The sequence below is a fragment of the Colletotrichum godetiae genome, assembly GCF_030913485.1.
Source record: "Colletotrichum godetiae strain CBS 193.32 chromosome Unknown BDP55scaffold_35, whole genome shotgun sequence".
Taxonomy (NCBI): domain Eukaryota; kingdom Fungi; phylum Ascomycota; class Sordariomycetes; order Glomerellales; family Glomerellaceae; genus Colletotrichum; species Colletotrichum godetiae.
The window spans coordinates 423,997-445,417 of NW_026851283.1; the positions used below are offsets into that span (position 1 = coordinate 423,997).

General features: G+C 52.2%; 5 protein-coding genes across 5 annotated transcripts; 4 read left to right on the forward strand and 1 right to left on the reverse strand.

Annotated features, from left to right (window-relative positions):
* Positions 1-634: 634 nt before the first annotated feature.
* BDP55DRAFT_615330 (siderophore iron transporter mirB) lies at positions 635-3,042 on the forward strand (the record flags this gene model as incomplete). The annotated part of the gene is made up of 6 exons (XM_060571254.1): positions 635-837; positions 900-1,170; positions 1,224-1,569; positions 1,623-1,875; positions 1,931-2,053; positions 2,109-3,042. 6 exons carry the CDS (start codon positions 635-637, stop codon positions 2,662-2,664), a joined length of 1,752 nt encoding a protein of 583 aa, XP_060426891.1. The 3' UTR covers positions 2,665-3,042.
* On the reverse strand, positions 2,539-6,282 carry BDP55DRAFT_717828 (uncharacterized protein; the record flags this gene model as incomplete). The annotated part of the gene is made up of 2 exons (XM_060578388.1): positions 2,539-5,828; positions 5,882-6,282. 2 exons carry the CDS (start codon positions 6,280-6,282, stop codon positions 2,843-2,845), a joined length of 3,387 nt encoding a protein of 1,128 aa, XP_060426892.1. The 3' UTR covers positions 2,539-2,842.
* A 1,210-nt stretch (positions 6,283-7,492) lies between these two features.
* BDP55DRAFT_731125 (putative zinc-type alcohol dehydrogenase-like protein) lies at positions 7,493-8,603 on the forward strand (the record flags this gene model as incomplete). The annotated part of the gene is made up of 5 exons (XM_060579774.1): positions 7,493-7,666; positions 7,756-7,998; positions 8,075-8,098; positions 8,159-8,378; positions 8,428-8,603. 5 exons carry the CDS (start codon positions 7,493-7,495, stop codon positions 8,601-8,603), a joined length of 837 nt encoding a protein of 278 aa, XP_060426893.1.
* Positions 8,604-9,381: 778 nt separating this feature from the next.
* On the forward strand, positions 9,382-10,692 carry BDP55DRAFT_634640 (2-polyprenyl-6-methoxyphenol hydroxylase-like oxidoreductase; the record flags this gene model as incomplete). The annotated part of the gene is made up of 1 exon (XM_060572688.1): positions 9,382-10,692. The coding sequence occupies one exon, from the start codon at positions 9,382-9,384 to the stop codon at positions 10,690-10,692; it is 1,311 nt and encodes a 436-aa protein (XP_060426894.1).
* Positions 10,693-14,516: 3,824 nt separating this feature from the next.
* Positions 14,517-16,800, forward strand: BDP55DRAFT_557640 (fungal-specific transcription factor domain-containing protein; the record flags this gene model as incomplete). The annotated part of the gene is made up of 6 exons (XM_060569717.1): positions 14,517-14,967; positions 15,032-15,233; positions 15,291-15,381; positions 15,438-15,893; positions 15,946-16,196; positions 16,260-16,800. 6 exons carry the CDS (start codon positions 14,517-14,519, stop codon positions 16,798-16,800), a joined length of 1,992 nt encoding a protein of 663 aa, XP_060426895.1.
* Between the last annotated feature and the right edge of the window lie 4,621 nt (positions 16,801-21,421).

Genomic DNA, 21,421 nt, shown 5'->3' on the forward strand with positions numbered 1-21,421 from the left:
CAGATGGCGCGCAAAGTCTTTAATACGACGTCTTATGTCCCACTTGGCGGGACCACATCTAAAGGAGCAGGCTCGTAAATACCGCTTTAGGACACCCTTTCGCGGCCATAGATTCGCCCGGTCAGCCAACAGTCAACCAACGAAAGGATGCTGCCCAGTGCCAAGTCATGGCGTGTGGAGCTCGTTCGTGCAGACCCGGGGGGAGACTGGGCAGCCTGACATGCTGCTCGATGAGGGGACCAAGACGCCCGGCCATGGTCCATGTGAAGGTTTTTTTCTTTTTACTCGCTGTGCCGTACAATCTCGTCCGATGCCGGTATTTTGTCGTCCATGACAGTCATATTGAACCAAAAAGACCCTTGAAAAGTTGGTCTCGTTCGGTCTGTCAGTTCCGCTGCAGGTACTAACCATGGATTGGCAGAGTGGATTTACGTAACATTCTGCTGGCTCTTTCGTGTTAAGCTTCTTTTCGTGAAAATCGTTTCCTCCTTTGTGACTTGCTCTGCATGGTGAGTCGAGTACATAACCCGTGGGTCTTCGCTCTTGTAAGGTGAGGTCGATGAGAGTGACTTCCCGCCACCTCAGAGCATACCCGCACCAGAAGGCAGGCATACCGTGACAAGAGTAGCCCATCATGAGCTCCCCTTTCGTTCAGCAGGCTGCGGCCGAGAGCCAGACTCAGAGCCTTGACGAAAAGACACCTGGAAAGACAACGACTGAGATCAGTGCCGATAACGATGTTGAGGACGAGAAGGAGGAGGCGCAGAATGGTGTCAAGAAGATCCAGGCCATCACCACGGCTTGGACCTGGAGAGCACTCATCTTTACCTACATCTTGTAAGTCAGGTTAATACTCCAGCAATGGGATTGCCCCCGACTGACACAGTTGCTCTTCCTAGGATCTGGGTTACGTCCTACACCCATTCGATGCAACAGCAGATGAACAGCAACCTCGGACCCTACGTGACTTCATCCTTCCGCCGTCATGGCCTCACCGCCACGACCGGTATCGTCTCAGGCCTGGCTGGTGGTGTCTCACAGTTGCCGCTCGCCAAGATTCTCAATATCTTTGGTCGTATGGAAGGCTACATGCTAGCCCATCTCCTCTGCTGTTTCGGTCTGATGTTGATGGCTGTCTGCCGCAACGTGGAGACATATGCCGCTGCACAGGTTCGTGGCCTGCTCTTTCTTTGCCCGGTTTGTTACTGACCCCATAAAACTAGGTCTTCTGGGCCGTCGGAAGTGGTGGCATTGGCTACATCCATACCGTCCTTATCTCCGACACCACATCTATTCGGAACCGAATGATTATCTACACGCTTAACTCGACGGCGTACATTGCCAACGCATTTGCCGGACCTATTGTTGCCCAGCTATTCTACACCCAAAGTAGCTTCCGGTGGGCCTTTGGGTCGTTCGCCATCATTTTCCCTGCCTTTGGATCTATGATTACGATCATGTTGTGGTGGAACCTTCGCAAGGCCAAGAAGTTGGGCCAAGGACCGGAGCTGAAGCAGAGTGGACGGTCTCTGAAGGAGTCCTTCTTCTTCTATTGCACCGAGTTTGATGGTAAGATTTCAGAGACAAGCAACAGTGAAAGGCAACAACTAATCCAGCTTTAGTCATCGGCATGTTCCTCATCATGTTCGGTTTCTCCCTCTTCCTTCTGCCGTTCAGCTTGGTCTCCTACACGGCCAAGAAATGGGCTGCTGGCCACATCATTGCCATGATTATTCTCGGTATCTTCTGTCTCGTTCTCTTCGGCTTCTGGGAGAAGAAGTACGCGACTACGCCTCTTGTGCCGTGGGTCAACCTCAAGGACCGGACTATCTTGGGATCGGCTGCGGTGGCTGGGATTATCGGTCTAAGTTTCAGGTAAATACTCTCACAACGCATTTCACGGACTACGATGGCTGACTTCTTCAAATAGCTCGTGGGACTCCTTCTTCTCATCTTACTTGCAGGTTGTCCACCGTCAGAGTATCAGCCAAGCTGGTTTCATCGGCAACATCTACACCATTGCATCCTGCACCTGGGGACCTATCGTAGGACTGTAAGCTATACCTATCTGACTTCTACACAAGAAATACAGTACTAATACGGCCCAGTCTTATTCGCCAGACCAACCACTACAAGTGGATTGCCTGCGCCGCCATCCCCGTCGCCTGCCTCTCAACCGGCCTCCTCATCTACTTCCGGACCCCGGACACCTACATCGGCTACATCATCATGTGCCAGATCCTCAAGGCCGTATCCGCCGGTACAATTATAATCTGCGAGCAGCTCGCCGTCATGTCCGTGGTCAAGCACAACGAAGTCAGCGTGATGTTGGCCCTCATCGGCCTGGCTACCTCGGTCGGTCGCTCCATCGGCCGTGCCATCTCGGGTGCCATCTGGACGAATGAGTTCCTCAATTTCTTGATCAAGTACCTCCCCGAGGACACAAAGGGCGAGGCCGTGACGATTTACGGGGACATCAAGGTTCAGCTTTCTTATGCTTGGGGAACTCCGGCTCGCGCTGGTATTGTGCATGCTTATGGAGATGTTCAGCGTCACATGGTTATTTGCGGTGCGGCTTTCATGCCCCTGGCGCTTGCTTGCGTCTTTTTGTGGAAGAATGTCAATGTGGCGAAGGTGCAACAGACCAAGGGCCAGGTCTTCTAGTGTACAGATCGTGTATGAAACATCACCGGAATAGGTCCAGCTCTGTCTGGTCTACCGCGATAGTGGCTGACAACATTGCCACTGACAAAGTAATGGAACTCTATAAATACCCTGCGAAACCATTGCTTTAAGATGCCTCCACAATGACTCAAGGTGGCGCTCTGAAGAGCTTGTGTAGTCAATCCCTCCTGGTTACGAACCCCGCATTCCCGAAATTGATATAAACATGATCCGCTCCCAGCGAAACAAGACCTGTAACTTCCCATTTCGCCGTGAAGAGATAATCCATAGTAACCATAGGATATCCCGCGAGTTCGACTTGATGTCTCGGCTGTCTCATCGTCCTGTGACTCAGCATCTTGCGAATGACGTTCCGCTTAGACTTCGCCCTATTGGTTGAAAGAGTCTGGAGTGCTACTATGTTTTTAGGCTGAACCAGTTGCACAATGTGAGAAAGGGATACCCTATAGGCTGGCCTAGCGAGTCTTCGGGCTTGTGTTTCTTGTTCAGGATGTGCAAGATCGGTTGCATTATCCTGATCGCGAACAAGGATCTCCACTCTGGGATCTGCACCGGAGCGTAGGAAGCTTTCGACTATTGCGAAATTATCGTTCAACAGCTCGTCGCAGTCTACTAGTGGCACGGCTTTCCAAACAGGGCCTCGAAACTCGCTAGCGCAGAAAGTGGTCAAAAGACATGCGACTGAGTGCAAGAAGGCCTCCCAGACACTTACAAGGCCTCCTTCCGGCATCGAGGAAGATTTGAGACCACGGCTTGAAATGAGATCACTCGGATGCCAGTCTTTCTGAAGTAGGAAATCTATTAAAGCCAGATTTGCCGAGTAAGCGCCTGATAACAGTAGGTTGATGTCAGATGTGTCAACCGCAGTCGGACTTTCCACACTCGCAATACTCTCCTTGACGTACTCAGTCAACCCAAGAGTCGCAGCGAGGTGCAGAAACGAAAAAAGTGCCAACTCAGGTGGATCTTTGTAGTGCGGTTGCTCACGCTCCGGGACTAGCATATTGTGTGATAACCAACGTATGGAGTCTTGTTGTTCGCTTCGTGCAGCTCTTGCATCATTTGTGCCGCAGACGGCATCCGCCATTTCTTGAACAAGTGCGGTAAAAAGACCAAGTTCCCGAATTGGAGAGAGTCGGAAAGACGTGAAGAAGTCCAACATGTTGAAGTAACACGCAGGATAGACTGCTTTCCACAAGCCGAGGTGCGGTTCAGGGCAATGTTTGATCTCTGCTATAAGCAGCTCCGCCTTTACTGCCGCCTCTTGCTGAGACGTCATGAGCGGCCGTTGGGTCAGGCTTGGCAACCATTCTTCCGTAAGAAAGTCCTTGACGGTTCGATGGAAAAAGCCAAGCTGGAATCGATAGTAGGACGGATAACCGTATTTGTTGCTCACCAGGTATGCCACGCTTTGGTTTGTTTCCATATTAAGCAGGCCCCTTGTCAAGGTGTGGAGCTGACTCCGTGCCCTCTTTTGCTCTGTTGCAATACGGCTCGCCGTGTACCTCTCGTGATTCGAGCGCTTGGGTAAACCCAGGAGAGCTTGGAAAGTCCGAGATTCATCCAGCCATGAGAGAGTGAGGGCGTTGAAATGGACTATGGGAGCCTCTCGGCTTGCTACCAGCTGTAAGAGGAACTCTGAACGTAATCTCACTGATGGAGAAGGATCAATGGCATCGAGCATCTGACGGAAAAGTTGGCTGAGACTTTGCGGGCACTCTTCCAACCTCCTACGAATCGAAAACTCGTCTTCGTGTTCCAAAACTGCGTTCAACAAAGCCCGGACGACAAGGCTGGCCCAGAGGAAGACGCCATCGGCGCGTTCCGCTATCGTCTGAAGCATGCCTAGACATGCTGCCTGACCTGTTTCGAAGGCAGGCTCTCTTAAATGCTCCTCGAATTGAGTTTTGGCAAAAGCATATATATCGGCCTTTGTCAAGTCGTGAAGCTCAAAGAACGTATTGCTGGCGCCAAAAATGTCGAGAGTGACCGCGGATGGCCGGGCAGAGCATACCACCTTGACGTTATCAGCCCGAGCCCATGCTCTTAGCATCTCTGCAAGATGTTTGTGATCGAGAGAGTCTCCCTCATATTCATCGAGCCCATCAATAAAGTAGCAGAAGAAGTAGCTTGCGGCGTCCTCGAGCAACTGCATTCGACTGAAGGCCGCCTTCAACTCAGACAGTGACATGGCTGCCGACAGAGAGGAGGAGGCTGTGCCGGCCAGAGTCGAGATGAATGTTTCGAGCAATTCGGGACACTGCCTCAACGTGTGAAAGAGTATGGTGCGGTAGAGTCCTTCCAGAGATTTCTGCAAAGGGTCGCCAGAACTCCAGAAGAAAGTGTTGATGAGAACGAGCTTTCGTCCATTGGCGCAACTTGCCAGGGTTTCTCTCACGCTGGAGTGCTGACTAAGAAACTTCATGAGCGTTGACTTTCCACTGCCTGCTTTGCCGCAAATGAAGAAGACCTCTCCTTCATCTTTCAGGAAGGAATGCAGGGATCTAGCCATAGCCTCCCGTCTCTGAGTCTCTAGAAGTAGTTTCTCCTTCCAAGTGTTGAAAGCGTGCTCAACCACGGTTCTATCGCTTGTTTCTGACGAGGAGCTGGAGGAAGAGAATCGTCTGGACTCTTTGGTAGAACGCAATTGATCCGTATCAGCTGATCTTGAAATCGCAGGTGATAGAAGACTCTTGACTGTCCATCCGAAGGTATTTGATGTAGCCTCGGAGATGCTGCGCTCTCTCTGGAAAATTGTATCAAAGTACAAGTTCTGGAGTATTTTGTTCTCCACTTCGATGGTATTGGCACACGTTTTCAAGTCATTGAGAAGTCTTGCAAGATATCCCAGATCAGTGGCCCGTGGCGCATGCCCATCATCGTGGGTTGTTCTGTGGGATGCTTCTTCGGCAGATTCGTCTCGGTGGAGTCCGTTGATAGGGCTCAGGTATGCCTTGTTGGACTCCTGAACTCTTGAGACCTGCTTGTCCAAGAACAGTCGCGAATTGGCTCTCTCCACACCCCCTAGCACTTTGGAAAGTTGATTTTGCAGTGCATCCAGCTTGGCAGCGTGCTCATTTGCGAAGTGACTGCTGTCGTCTCGTATTCGGTCGAGTCGGGCCTTGATTGGCGATTCATCTCGGCTGCGAAAATTTGAGTCAGTGGTCGTTTTGCTGAGTGCTTTGAGTTTGCTCACTAAGTGTTGAGTGTAAGATGGAGCATGATCTGTTGTCGGTACTGGTCCAGCCTCTTCTCAATCGAAGCGATATCTTTCTGCTTCCGCGCGCAAACAATTGCGGCCTTGAAACTGTGAGAGAGCTTCTTTTCACGTCTCTCTAGTCTTCCAAGAAGCTTCAACAGATCGACTGATAAGGTTCGGCACTGGTTTGATAAGTTTTCTAACTCGGCATGATGTCCTTTGAAAACTGTGCCCAGTCCTGCGGCGGCGTCTTCCAGGTCGGTGATGATATTACTGACATGGGCGTTCTCGGCAGTGACCCCAGTCGCAGACTGGTAAATCTCGTAGGTTCCTTTGGCTATCTTGTAAGACACGTCAATGAACGTTAGTATACTCGAAGCTAGACCGGCTGCCTCCATTGTGAAATCAGTTGGCGACGAAGTGAGTGGACCTGAACAGAAAACGTGGACTTCTCAAAAAACGAGAGGGACCAGATCAAAAATCATGATGTCTGTTTGCTGCCGACAAGATGTGGGTAGCCGAGTCTGGGTTGCAGGTAAAGGCATTGGCCAATCCTCTTGCCCCTTGATCAACTCAAAGCAAGCCTATCTGTAGATATCCGTATCACAGGGATGTCAGTACCTTGCGTTTCTGGCGGCGGAGAGACTCTTTACCTTTCACCAGACGGTTTTGCTATCGCCACATCCCGAACCAGCTAAACGGTAATAAAGATAGGCGCAGGCCTTTGAGTCCCTCGCGGCTGATCCTTGACATCCTCCGTTCGCACACAATCTTGCCCAGGATTGGGCACAGCACAGACGAAATTGAACTACTTATCCTCTGGCTACAAGTCAATGGAGTCTACACGATCGACAATCTTGAACCTCCACCATCACCGTCTCCATCTTCACCGTTCTCCCCTACGATACCAACGATAACACCAATCCCCCCGCTGAATTCATCCTATACTATCTCTGCGTGCACATGGCGACGAGTCACGAGTGCCGTGACAGTTGTCTAGTTTGGAGTGCTTCGGGAGGTGTTCGCCACTGTGTGAGGGCGTAGGGGAAGGCACACTGCCCCAGTACGGCCGTGCCACCAAAGCACTCCAAGGCTCTTGGTGGGGGGAGGGGGGGATATAACGTTATTGGACCCGCCACTGTTGACACTGGCTCGATCACGGTAGTCCGTGGATCGGTGTCCAAAATATGATTATGAAGGTACGTAGCTGTATATAGAGACTTGCCATAGCATAGTCTGGCTGTAATAGCCACGGCCTACCGTAGTGGTGTGGGTGATGATTTATCTTTCGCCTGCGGCAGAAACGTGAGCGGTTGCTTACTGGTCCGTGGAACTCCGGATTACGAGAATCTCACCCTCTCGCGGTCGTAGTAAACGGACCGCAGTATAAGCCGGTGAAGTTGTTTAAAATAAAAGACAATGGACCATGAAGTAGAATTTCTGAGAATGGAGTAAACATAAGATCGAATGCGTGTCCTCAAAGTGCAATTAAAATCACTTACTTTTTCACGCTCCTTGACTCTGTAGGAACACCTTCTTTCCGCTACCTAGGTATTTTCTCGGAAAGACACGGAAATTCAGAAAAGAGTAAGCACAAAGTTCAAAAGAATGTCTCAAGATCATTCCAAAGCCTGGCGCATCCGGAACACAGTTCAGGGAGCTTGCACTAATGAAGGCATCGATCAAAACCTCTCACTCGAGGAAGTGCCCAAACCCAGCCCTAAGGAGGCCCAGATTCTTGTCCGAATCCACGCTGCCTCTCTCAACTACCGAGACCTCCTAGTATTGACTTCGGATACTGTCTCCCTTGGCGGAGGCCTCGACGATGGAAGGTCGGCGACAAGGTCATCAACGCCACCAACTCGTCTTAGAAAGCTGGCCAAACTCAAGGCGCCTTCGACATCAAACTCGGACTCGGTGGGAAGAACATTGATGGAGTCTTGCAACAGTATGCTGTGTTCGACGAGGATGCGCTGGCCCCCTTACCCTCTCACTTGACATTTGAGGAAGCTGCAGCTCTCAGCGGCCCATACGTTTCGGCTTGGAACGCGCTGTTTGGAGGCCCACAGCAACTCATAAAGGGAGACACCGTGGTGATCCAGGGTACCGGTGGTGTTAGTGTTGCTGGGTTACAGATTAGTTGTGCCATGTAACATGGCATACTCTTCGACTTTGGCTTACGCTCATTAGATCGCCGTGGCTGCCGGGGCTGAGGTCATCCCCTTCTCAGTGTCGGAGGAGAAACTTGATCTTCTTCGGAAACTTGGTGCATAGCATGCAATCAACTACAAGAATAACCCCACCTGGAGCAGAAAGATTCTCACTTTGACCAACGGCCGTGGCGCTGACCAAGTCCTTGACGTTGTTGGCGCTTCGACCATTGCAGAGTCTTTGCGTGCGCTGCGACAGGATGGCCTAGTATCAGCCATTGGATTCATGTCTGCTCCCGAAAAACATGATCTAATTCCGGAGTTTATCTTTGGTGCCAAGACGAGTAAGATAACTCCAAACCCCCAGTTTTCGTGTCTAACCTGTTATCTCAGTTCGAGGCTTGATGTATGACAGCCTAGGCATGCTCCAGGATCTGAGTGCTTTTGTTGAGAAACACAAGATCAATCCAATCATTGCGAAAGCTTTCGAGTGGAACGATGCCAAACTGGCCTATAAAGCTATGCTTGCTCAGGGCTTTGTTGGGAAGATTGTGGTTAAGGTTGAGTAAGAGGACTTACATGTGCTTTACGATGGTTTTTGAAGACAACCGCGGAATTTGAGTATCGCTTGAAAACACCGAGTCCGAGAACACTTATTAAACGAAAGGGTTCTCAAGATCTGTGTATACAAAGTGTTTGTTCATCGATAGGTAAGTAGTTTGATAATAGCATGTGTAATGCTTCCAGATTTTCGATCAAAAAGCTCTTGCACTATCAACGAACCTTGACCAAGCTACGACTGCGGTCAACACCGTATTACCCACGTGCGAGTCCAAGAGTCCGGAACGCCTATGTATTTTCGTGACCGCTTCTCATTTAAGTGTAACCACATGGGATTAGATCACATCTGATTGTTGGAGTCATCATTTTCCTAGAACATCGGATACGAGGCCGGTCACATGTACTAGAATGCGTCAGGTTCAATGGGTAGCGTATCATGGAAATTGAGAGCAATATAATAGTGCTTTGGACTGATTCGAGAATGTGAATGAATATCAAGTTGTCCGTAGTAGTGTGTTTCAACCGAGCCCTACCACATTTAGCTAGTGCTTAGGCAGCCACCGCACAAAGGAGTGCCCGGAATGAACTCAGTGGCATCCCACGGAAGACAACTGCCGGTAGGATCTCGATAACAGCCAAATGACGTATTAGATTCACAACCTCTCTGTGTTCGTTCCTTAGACAAACCTCAGGCGCCATCGCCCGTTATCTTTTAAAAGGCCTTGGCAACCCCATGCTTGGCATTAATGATCCTAGGGGCAGCAGTTAGACAGTGATCCTACCATTATGGCCCCTCTCAATATCTTGATCGTGGGCTGCAGTATAGCCGGACCGACACTAGCCACGTTCTTGCTGATGTCGCCGGTACCTACGTCCGAGAAGCCGCGCATCACTATCCTGGAAAGAGCGCCCGTCTTTCGCCCCCAAGGCCAAAATATCGACGTTCGAGGCGCTGGTGTAACCATCATTCGCAAGCTCGGGCTTGAACCTGCCATTCGGGCGGCTACCACTGGCGAAGAAGGGGTGCAGTTAGTCGACAAGGAGAACCGAGTTTGGGCAGCCTTCGGGGCGGACAAAAGCGGGATGACGCAAACGCCGACTAGTGACATTGAAATATTGAGAGGACGATTGTCACAGTTACTGCTCGAGCAGAGCCAGAAAGTCAACAAGGATGTTCAGGCTGACGGCGGCACTGGCATCGAGTACATCTTTGGTGATTCTCTTGATGACCTAGAGCAGGATGGAGACAAGGTCCACGTCCACTTCGCCAAGAGCGGTGAGAGGCGAACTTTTGACTTGGTAGTCGGAGCAGATGGTGTCCAAAGTCGAACGCGCATTCTTGCTTGGGGCGAGAAGGGCGAGGAAGACAGGAGGAAGAGGCTAGGGATGTACGGAGGCTTCTTCAGCATGCCCCGTGGTCCGACTGATTCGGCATGGCGTCGTTGGTTCCATGCGCCTGGGCGCCGAGGCATAATGATTCGACCATCTGGCGTGGACGACAGAACAACGGTCTTCATGGCTGTTGTCAACGAGAAAGATGAACGGCTACGGGCTGCTGCCGAGCGAAAAGGTGGAAGCACGGATGCTCAAAAGACCCTTCTGCAAGAGTATTTCCAGGGTCTCGGATGGGAAACTGATCGCGTCATCAAGGAAATGATTGCCACGGATGATTTCTACTATGACACTGTCTGTCAGATCAAGATGGACAGATGGAGCAAAGGAAGGGTTGTACTTCTGGGTGACGCTGGATATTGTGCTTCTCCTCTATCCGGAATGGGAACGACTTTGGCGATGAGCGGCGCTTATAACCTGGCGGGCGCGATTCTACAGCATTCGAATAACCTGGAGGCTGCCTTTAGCGACTACGAAGAGAAGATGCGCCCTACTGTTGTTCGCGCACAAAAGTTGGCACCCGGTATGCCTCACCTGCTCCATCCTGAGACGGTCTGGGGAGTTTGGCTGTTGAACGCGATCATGTTTGTTCTCTACTCTTCAGGGCTGTTTTCCTTTGTCGCAAGATTCGCTGGTCCACCGGCGAATCATGTTCCGGTTGAGGAATATGGGTTCAAGTCACTGCCGATTTACAAAGACTATTAGAAATATCGGGAGATCGATACAAGAGTATGACAGATCCACCACTCATCCCTTAGAGCAAGTTCTGCTCCTTCAAGAGACCAATTGTAACACAATCATCACCAAATTTGGCTCTATGAGTGGGGACTGACTCGAGAACCAATACAGCCATCAGCTGTAATACTCTGGGAACCGCGTGAGTGACTTCGTTGAGCCTTGTTATAAATCAGTTCGAGTAAGAGTGCTTTCTTGGGGAGTCTTTGTTTGAAAAAGAAGCTTGTCTTAAGGTGTTTTTTCCTCTTCACCATTTTTGCACATGAATTTCCTCAACTCTGCCAATCGGTCAATCATCTTCTAACCCAGGGCATAATAACACGCCGGGCGTCAGGCTCTTACCATCGACCACGCCGCTACGGAGGAGAAGTTTGACCGCCAACCATTGATCGATCGCGGAATATTACAGTAAGCTAATGTAGGCAGCGAAACCCTATATAGCGGAGCTTTGACTACCGTAGAAACTCGAGCAACTCGAACTTGCGCTAGCCCGTGCCAGCCCTGCTAGCGCTCTGGCAGAATCGTAATACTGCCTAAAGTGGTTAAATGCGGCCGCCACCTATTTTTGGCGTAGGTTAACATTTCGATCGATCTGACCAATGAGAGCTCGCCGTCGAGGCCGGACCCACAATTGATATAATTCAATAATTATTTTGGCTTTCTCGTCGGTTTTGAGCTTTTCTCGTCGAATTGGCAAAAAGGGCAAAAGTGTCAATTGGAAGCAGTCGTACGTAAGCAACCGAGCCCCTGACTGTCCCCTGGCCCACTGCCTCCAACGGGCCCCTATTCATACGGCGGTTGGACTGTCGGGTCGACGAACTGCCCATTGATGCCATCACGGACTTCCTCTGCTGTGAAAATGTACTCTAACCCGTCGTTCAGAACAGCGAAGTCTGGAATCTCCTCTTGCAGCGTCTCCTGCTCAATGTGGGCTTCTACGTCGAAGAGCTCCCACCCAGTGTAATCGATGGCCTCGGCGGGCACGTCTTTGATCCGGATCTCGTCGACCTGGCTGCCATCGGGCCGAATAGATATTCCGCACTGCAGGAAGGCCTGGCTGACCATTGAGCCCTTCTCGTGGGCCAATTTAGCGGCTGCCGTCTCGACTGTTTTGGTGACCATTCTTCTCTTCATACCCGTCTCCCACTTGAGCTCCTCCTGCTTATTCAGCGCTTTTTCTTCCTCGTCGAGTACGTAAGCGTCGGTTGCTTCTGAAAGCCACTGCTTGAAGGGCTTATTGACTGCGGTATCGAGAGGTTGGAGGAGGGAAGTGGTCCCTGGCGGTATGAGGCAGGGTGTGATGTGGTGCTGACGTAATAGCGCAAGGATGGAATCTGTCTTATGGAAGGAAGCGACATCCATTACCAATAGGTACTCGTCTCCCTTAGTCAGCGCTACCAATTCCTCTTCAATCCATCTTTTGAACAAGTACTCATTGTTGTAGGCAGTCTTGTTGAACTCAACTGTCACTCCTTCTGCGTATAATAGGCCCTCTTTTTTCCATAATTGACCCCCTTCCTCTGCGGGCTTGCCGTGGAATATTATTTTCGGTTTAATTCGTTGTATGCCGTCGGCGAAGATGTAGAGTATTAATGTGGCCTGCCGCTTGCCCCAACCGCTGCGGTCGCTCTTGCCAGCCACGGTTTTGGCCCCGACGTCGTCGTATGTGTAACCGTCTAGGTATTCGAAAGGAACTGGGGTCTCGTCGAGGTTGAGAATTCGCGAGTTAGGAAATCGACGGGCTGGACTTCCGAGTAAATCTCCGACGTTAGACCGCTTCACCTTAGCCAGGGCCATTTGATTAACTCGTCGGATAAAGGAAAGAAAGCTGTTGACAACTTTGAAGTACTCAGTGGGTAACTTCGTTGCCTGTTTGGTAAGTCGACGTCGGGTAATTCTCATACGATTCTGGAAGCCACGAAACCAACCGGGGGAAAAAATAAAAAGATGTTTGCTGTTCGGGTTCTGCTGGGCGAAAATCCGCTTAGCGGTCCTTTTGAACCAACTGGTACTAACGAGCTTTCCCTCACTTCGTCGCTGGCGGAAGGCGCCGTATAGCGCTGTCTCGAGCTCTGGCCACTGAGGGTGGTAGGCGTAGTTGGAGGACCGATTGACGATTGACTCGCGGTTCTGATACCAGGAGATAACCGTGCTTCGAGGGACTTTGAACCAATCTGCGGCTTCCTGGTATGTGGGACGTCTGTATATCCCTGGGAGCTCGGTCTCGCCCTGGCGCAGCCTCGGGGGGCAAATCGACTCTTCGTCGAGCTTCCTCACGTGGTGATGCTCTAAAAACATCAGGACGTTGACTTTGGTATCGTGGGTATAGTGGTGCTGGCGGCGCTTGATTGGGCCACTTCGCGGTGTATATTTCCGGTCTTTGATGGGGGTAGGAGCAGGCCCGCGGCGCTTAGCTGCTGGAGGTGTAATTGGCACTTTTGCCGTATTCGAATCCTTCTCGGCAAGGGCCCGTCGTGAGGGCATCGTGGGCACGTCGACGAGGCCCGTGGTGGAGGTGTAATTGGAGGTATAATTGACAGTATAATTGGTGGTCAAATCGGTGGAAGTGGGCAGTTGGGTAGGAGTAAAAAATGGAAAATAATCACTTACCGCCTTCCGTATACGGTTTAGTCGATTATATAATCGGATAAAACTGATCCCTCGAAAGGGCTTAGTGTGGGCCGCTAGCAGGGCTGGCACGGGCTAGCGCAAGTTCGAGTTGCTCGAGTTTCTACGGTAAAGAACTGAAGTTTCTGAACTAGTTTGTTCAGACGAAAGCTTCAGCGTGGCTATCGACAGCGTATAAATAGACTTCGGACCCATTACTTACCACATTGGGGTATTGTATCCAGCCGACAGCCCGCGGACTTGGCCGGGTCGCGCGGCCTCCGAAACAGCACGCGAGGAAAGAAATAACGATAAAAAACGAAACATGTGCAAATGCTTCCTAGTTGGGTGAAGGCGCATTGTCAGCAGTTTTCTCATATTTCGGGACCCGACCTCGCCTCTTCCGACAACAAATTCAAGTTCTCAAAATCTTTGTTGTACACTCGTCGGCTCCCGCATCGTCCGCTTGCACACCGACGACTCGCCTACGAGATCGACGAGTAGTGGCCTCCGAAGGACCTTTGCCATAGGCCTATCGCTTAGCGGAAGGAGAGACATGGACGACAGCCAGCTGGATGCCAGCGGTCACGAGGACGGGCCTGACGATGCGCCGGAAGAAGCACCTGAGCCATCCTCGGCGAATCCTCAGATTGCTATTCGTAGGGCTGTAAGTGATGCAGATGGTATCTGGAAACTGGACTGAATTGACAGAAATAACTAGTGTGACGCTTGCCGTGCTCGCAAGGTGAGTTTGCTTATTGAGAACCATTAACACCCAATGCTTTAATTACTTGTACCCATCGCCTTAAGTCAAGAAGAACACGACTTCTCAGCTTTTCGACCTTGACCCAACCGTTTTCGAAACGAAGCAGAAGTTGACCTGATTACAGATCCGCTGCAACAGAGAATCGCCTTGTTCATATTGCACACACGCCAAGATCGAGTGTACACATGCCGACAACAAGCCCAAGGAGAAGCGAACCAGAATTCTCATTACCCCACAATAGTAAGCAAGCATGCCATCCAACACAGTGTTCGCTATTTGATCAGCCCATATGCGATCATTGCACTAGTTCGAAGCTTCAAATATGTTGTTATACAGTTTCAACTAACTTGTTTGACCCAGTGAGCGCAAAATTGATCAAATTGACCGTCGGCTCGAGACGGTCATCCGCCTCCTGCAGGACATGAAAGTTAATCCATCTTCTGATAATACAAGTCGAGCCGAGCTACTGAATTTTGCAATGGCCACAGCCGCTACACCTCAAGTCGAAGGCCTACCATGCTCAGCTCAACGTGTCTCATCTACTTCGACGCCTGCGACAACTGCAAGTCACACCATTCAATCAGACGAAGGCGAAGGTGGCATAGTCGAGGGAGATTCTTCTCTCGCAGCGCACTCTGTGTTTGCTACCGAGTTTTTGCAAAAGGTCGTGAGCACAGAGTCACTGCAAGACTCAAGTCTAGATCTTGGCGAAACTCTTGACGCGTTGTCACAAATCGTCAATGCCTTGAAGCAACCGGCTGCGGCGGGGGAGATGACATATCCTCACGCGAAGCCGTTCACTCGGGTTCGGGCTCAGGGCATCGAGTTGCCGCCCATAGAGAAGGCTGTGCACACTATCAGAATCGCAAAAAGTAAGCTCCATGGGAAAGCCTTGGGAGTTTTGTTTCACTCGCTTACCGCCTGATTGGCTTTTAGGTCAACGTCTTACGGGCATGGCTTGGATATACGACTTTTTGCCCTCCCGTCGGTTCCCGGACCTCTGTCTTAATGTCTATTTTTCAGACAACTACTCGGAATATGACTATATCACTGTGAATGGAGGGCTTTATTCACTGTTCACAGACTACGCTGCGCAAGTCTCGGTGGATGAACAAAAAGAATATTTTGAATATGCCAAGTAAGCAAAGCCAATGTTGAATTATCTGAAAAGCGACAGCGGGCTGACTTTTGACAGAATATGCCGCGTGAATCTGGAAACGTGTTTGGCGAACCTTCCCCTTCACCTGCCGGCATCTTCTGATGTGATTGTCGCGCTTTTATTTGGAGTAAGTATCGGACTTTACACCAACAAGAACACTGAACAGAGCTGACTCCTTGGAAGACGTTCCACGCTGTTGAGATCTCAAAACCTACCCTTGCTTGGACCCTATCCTCCAAAGCATCAGAACTATGTCAAACACTTGGATATCATCGAGCAGAGTCTCTGAAGAACACAAAAGATGAGGGCAAGCCGACAGTTCACGGAATGCACTGGCATCAATTCCTCTTCTGGAACGTCTACTACATCGACAAAAGTCTATCACTTCGCCTCGGCAGAGCATCAACAATTCCAGACTGGCACATCACTATGCCTCTACCATCACTGAAAGAACCAGTTGCAAGCCCGATACTTCCATACTTAGTATTGTGGATTCGAACAGCAAAGTGTCAGGGCCAGATTTATGAGTTGCTTTACAGCCCCGACTCGATGATCCAACCGTACCACGTTCGCCAGACGCGGGTGCATGAGCTGGTTTCCCTTCTCCATGACATCGATCAAAAGACGCAAGAAACCACTGTAAGTCCGAGGTTATCTTCATATTATGGTTGGCTTGACTTACGGAAGATAGGCCAACTATCAGGCATTTGCCAAAGATGGGGTGGAGGAGCACTTTGCCGAGTTCTACCTGTCTTCAGATTACGTTTTGCGGCTCTCACTTCTGACTCTGGTTTATCGTGCTGCCCCAAGAGTGGAAGGATCGCCAACAACATTCAGTCCTGAATGCATCAAGGCTGCACGAGCAGCACTGGAAAAACATCAAGAATGCGTTGCCATCATGCGCAAGTCCCACGATGTTTATTTTGCAACCTATATTCACTGGTCAGTCAAATATACAATCACACGGTGTATCACTGCGTTTAACACGACCTTTTCTCTGTACAGGACTGTGCTGTTTGCACCATTTATTCCCTTTATCGTTCTTTTCTGTCAGGTGATCGAAACCCAAGACAAGGAAGACTTGGCGCGACTGCATTCCTTCGTGGTTTTCTTGCAAGAGACATCAAAAATGTCCGACGCAGCAGCAAAGATGTGCCGCCTCTTCCAAGTCCTCTACAGCGTCGCTCTCCGCTTCGTCGAGTTCCGCGCGTCGACCCCTCAGTCACGACAGACCCAAGCCAGCGCCGAGATGGATGCTTACTTAGCAGCCTTGGGATTCCCGCCGAAAGGATCTGCTGAAGGGGGACATCAGCAGCAACAACAGCAACCCACCGCGTTCGCCCAGATTACAAGCACAGCACCAGAAGTGGTCCCTACGTCTGGGATCGCGGGCGTCGGCATCGATGCCATGGATGAGAGCTTGAGGCCTGGGAACCCGATGATGTGGATGACGAACGCTGCCCAATTGGAGGATTTCTTTTACACCAATACGGCGATGATGGACCTGCTACAAGAGCCCGGATTTGACTCAGCCCAACAGAACTAGAAGCTCGCTTTATGCCGAAAGAGTAATTTGAGGGCGGTCCGATATTGACATGATCACTGTAACCTCAGGGACATTAGGTGGAACAGCCTCCACTCACGTGAGTAAGAGAGAAGCGTCGAGACAGCGCAGCATCGAGGCATCGAGAAGAGGAAGAGAAGGTGACAAAGTCACAGAAGACCACGGTCGAGCCTATTGGCCGGACCGCATGTTGGGCTACAAACCAGACTATTTTTGAGGAGAAGTCGTGTCACTCGGAGGTCTCTCGGCTGTCAGAGAGCAGCTAAGTCTCATCCAGCCATAGAAGCCAAGTCCTCACGTGATTCTCCCCTCAATTCTGAACATTTATTGCCTCACTGTGTTTAGCTCCAACACCAACAACATAGCTTCGAACTTCAATAAAGGGAGGCACCTAGTGTGCGTCAGACCCGCGAATCCCACACTGCATTCCACAAATGATTAGAACATCATGGAATCCGAGCCAGTCCTCCTGAGTGCGCTTCTTCAGTGTTGTTGTTGTTGTTGTTGTTGTTGTATTTAACGCCGTGGCGGCCGGGCTAGAGCCCTTACCGCAGACCTCCCGAAGGGTATATGGCGTGGAGGGCCGTGAGCCAAGGCTACCTACTCTACAGTACGTCGTCTCTTTACATCGTCCTCCAAATCATGCCTTGTGGCCACTACGCGTTCTGTCTGTCCCCGGTTCCCGCTGGTGCCCCAGTTTCATTCTTTCCCAAATCGTCCCTTGGAATCGGGAGGTTCTTTGTAGTCCGCACTCACATCTACGTAGGTGTGGATGCTGCTACCGCAGACAGATCTTCTGGAAGAAGTCCGTCACGCGGAGAAAGGCCTCGAAGCCTCGTGGGTCGGTGATTAATCTCTTGAAGTAGGCCTCGAGAGATCCCATAGGGCCTATGGGCTCGGGCATACTGCGAGAGTGGAGGGTCGGCCACCGTTGCCTCCTCGCCAGCGTTAGTCGACAGTAGACCAGGTGGTCCACGTCTTTCGCCTCTCCACAAGAGCACATCATTAGAGCGTCGTCGTGGTTGAAACGTCGGTGATATTGCTCGAAGTCCCCGTGACCCGATCGTGCCGCCAGCAGGTGATGTAACGTAGCCCGCGGCAAGGCCAGTTCAGGAGGGCTGGACAGAGCTGCCTCAAGCCCCAAGTCCGCGTACCGCGGCCTTCGCTCTTTATACCACCATCTCCTGTGCTGGCTTTGTAATTTTTCCCTTGCAAGCCGCTTGATGCCCGCTAGTGTTGCCATTTGACCCATCCGCGCCGGCAGTGTCGTTCCTTCTTTGGCCAGCCGGTCCGCGGCCTCGTTTCCTTCGATGCCCTGGTGTCCCGGGGACCAGTGCGTCCGTATATCAAATATCCTGGCCGCTTCTTGGATTTCGAGGAACGCGTCTTGTGACGAGTCCGGCGCCTTGCCGCGGATGCCTTGTATAACGCTGGTGTTGTCGATACATATGTGGATTGGATGACCGCGATTGGTGAGCAGAGCCCTTCTGAGGCCGGTTCGCGCCCCTTCGACCTCGGCGTCGAACACTTCTGCTAGTCCGAGTCGGCCGCACCCTTGTGCTATGCGTTTGGAGTCTCGGTAGATGACGAAGCCGTACCCCACGGCTCCGTTCGTCGCCCTGGAGCCGTCCGAGAAGACGATCATATGGCTTTCCGGTACTGTCTTTAGCCAGCGCTCGAAAGCTTTCGCAGCCTCTTCTTTGCATTGAACTACTATCTGATCCTGTGAGCTTGGCAGGTACTGTGATTGAAGGAACGCTGGTCTTCCGCATCTTGGCAGAAGTTCAGCCGTCCGTTGTAGTCTCGTCTGTTGCTGTCCCTGCTGGGAGAGCCGCGCGACTAGCGGGTGTCGGCGATCAATCCTCTGTAGTCGGACTGCGGCCCGTAAGCGGACGCCCTCTAAGGCGACTTTGGCTGACGGTAAGCCGGCGTCTCGGAGGAGGCTACTGGTTGGCGTTGTCCTCCAGACAGGCAGAACGGCCCTTGCTGCCGCTGTAATGACGCTGTCGATCTTCTGCACGAGCCCCTTTTGGCCTGTGTTGACGGGTCTTCCTTGGAGAGGCGGATTCGTGTCTGTCTCCGCTTGGCGTCTCGAAGCCGGCTTCGTGATACCTGCGTACCATGTTTCGGCGCCGAAGAGCGCGATCGGCAGTACGCAGGAGACGACGGCTTTTCGCACGGCGGCCGCTGGGAGTCCCCTCTTTGTGTTCGTAAGCTGTCTCAGATGTTGAGCTGCCCTCTTTGCTGCAGCTACTTTTGCGTCGACATGGTGCCGGAAGGACAGTCTCTTGTCGAACCAGACACCCAGCCAGCGTACAGGTTTCGTCGAGGCCTTGACCACCAAATCCCCCGCCCGGACCTCTGGCAGCTCCGCTGGCTGGCCGTGCTTCCTAGTAAAGTGGATGACCTCGCACTTGCTCGGGTCAAAGGAGACCTTGTTCTCCAAGCCCCATCTGAGAATGCCGGCTGCGCTTCGGTTGAGTATTGCGACGTTGCTCTCCAGGGAGGGGCTGATGGCCAGAGTGGCGATGTCGTCCGCGTACCCGAATCGCGCGTTCGGGTCGTCTTCAAGTATCTCTGCGATGTAGAGCAGAAAGGCAATGGGAGATAGTGGTGACCCCTGAGGCAGCCCGCATGACAGCGGGAAGTACTCCGTTGTGCTTTCTTCCAGTCGGACTCTAGCGGTGCGGTTGCAGCAGAAGCTAAAGATCAGTCTGGTCAGGCCATGTGGCCATCCCTGCTGACGCAGTCTAATGACGAGCCGGTTCCGAAGGACGGAGTCGAACGCCCCTTTTACGTCCATAGTCAGAAGTGTCGCCGTGAGTCCTTTTAGGAGGGCCATCTCGATGTCGTGGGTGAGGCAGGTCGTCAGATCGACGGCTGACCTGCCTTGTAGAGCCCCGATCTGTTGCGGACTGATGATGCGCTCGACAATCGCCAGGGACGCCATCCTTCTGGCTATCAGTCGCTCTAGTCCCTTGCCCAGGCACGAGAGGAGCGCGATCGGCCGCCAGGACCCGGGCTTGGAGGCATCCCTGCCGGCCTTCTGGATCATGACCACCTCAGCTCTGCGGAAGGGCAGAGGAAAGTGGCCGGCCCGCATACAGGACTGGAATAGCTGCCTGACCGGTTCCGAGATGACATCCCAGCATGCCTGGAGGAGGCGTGTTGTGATGCCGTCCACACCAGGGGTCGTTGTCTTTGTTAAGGTGGCCGTCTTCACTTCTTCTCCGCTAACATTGTCCTGCCAAGTAATCGCTCGCCTCGGGACGACGGGTACGTCAAACGGGTCACCCGGTGCGTCATCTTCCGCACTAAACCTGTCGAGAAGGGCTCCCCGAAGCGCTTGAGCCTTTTCGTTAGTATCCTCGATCGTCTGGTTGTCCACAACCAATGGGGGTGCTCTGGTCAGTAGGCTCGCCTTCCGCCAACCCATGATCTGGTACAGGTCCCGGTCTGAAGCGACTCCATCGATCTTTCCGGCCCAGTATGCTCGCTTAGCCTTCCTCACCGTGCTCAGGAACGCCTTTCGTTTCTCCATTAGATAAAGGTGCGCATCTTGCTCCGTCTCCCAGGCTTGTTGGTTGCGGGCAGCACGGTATGCTCTGTGGGCCTCTGCGCATTCCTCCGTCCACCAAGCCGCGCCTTTACCATGTTTCCTCTCTTCTTGCCGACCGCCTCAATGGCTCGGGAGAAGAGCTCGACGATGTGACTTGCCTGCCCGTCCAGGTCTTCCGGAGTAGGTTGATCCCCCAGATTGGGCATCGCAGCTAGCCCCCCTTCGATCAGGTCTCTCAGCCGAGGCAGCGCCGAGTCGGGCACTGACAGTGGCCGTGGCTGCGGGTGGCCCTCTCCCTGTGACACTGGGCGTTTGAGTAGTGGTATGACGGCCACGATGGCCTCGTGGTCAGCTCCCGGGTGTAGCTGTGGGCTGACCTGCGCGTGCGCAAAAGGGATATTAGAGAAAGCCAGGTCCAGGACATGTCCGCAATCCTGGGTTGCCACCCCAACTTCGCTGATAAGAGAGAGATTGTGGCCGTCTGCCCAGCCTGCGATGTCATCTCCCCGGTTCCCGTTCCTCGTCCCGGGCTCCCAAGAGTAGTGATGCGCGTTGAAGTCACCCGCGATCAAAGCTCGCTCCGGGGGTTTGAGTTCTAGCAGTATCCCTGTTGTGCGGCTGTGGGGGTCGCGGGGTTGTCTGTACACGTTGACGATAGTCGTCGTTTTGTCGACCACCAGCCACAGTACGTCTCTCGTGTGGACAGGCCTCTGCTGCTCCACCGTCATCCCTATCCCTTTGCGTGTGTAGGTCAATACTCTTGGTCTGGTTCCTTCGCTGTCCCAGAAGTCGACCGGGACGAAAGAGTCGAAACCCGGGTGCGTGTTCAGTTGCACGTTTCCGTCCTTCCAGCCCGTCCAGGGTTCCTGGACGAGGACCACATCTATCTGAGCCTCCCAGCAGAGCTGCAGGAAAGCCGTGTGCGCCGGGGAGATCTTTCCGACGTTGCCCTGCGCAACGCGTAGCATCCGTGGGGTCGCCGCTCTCGGCTTACGTCTCCGAGTCGAGTTCGAGGTGGTGTAGGCATTCGCGACGTTGTTAGTT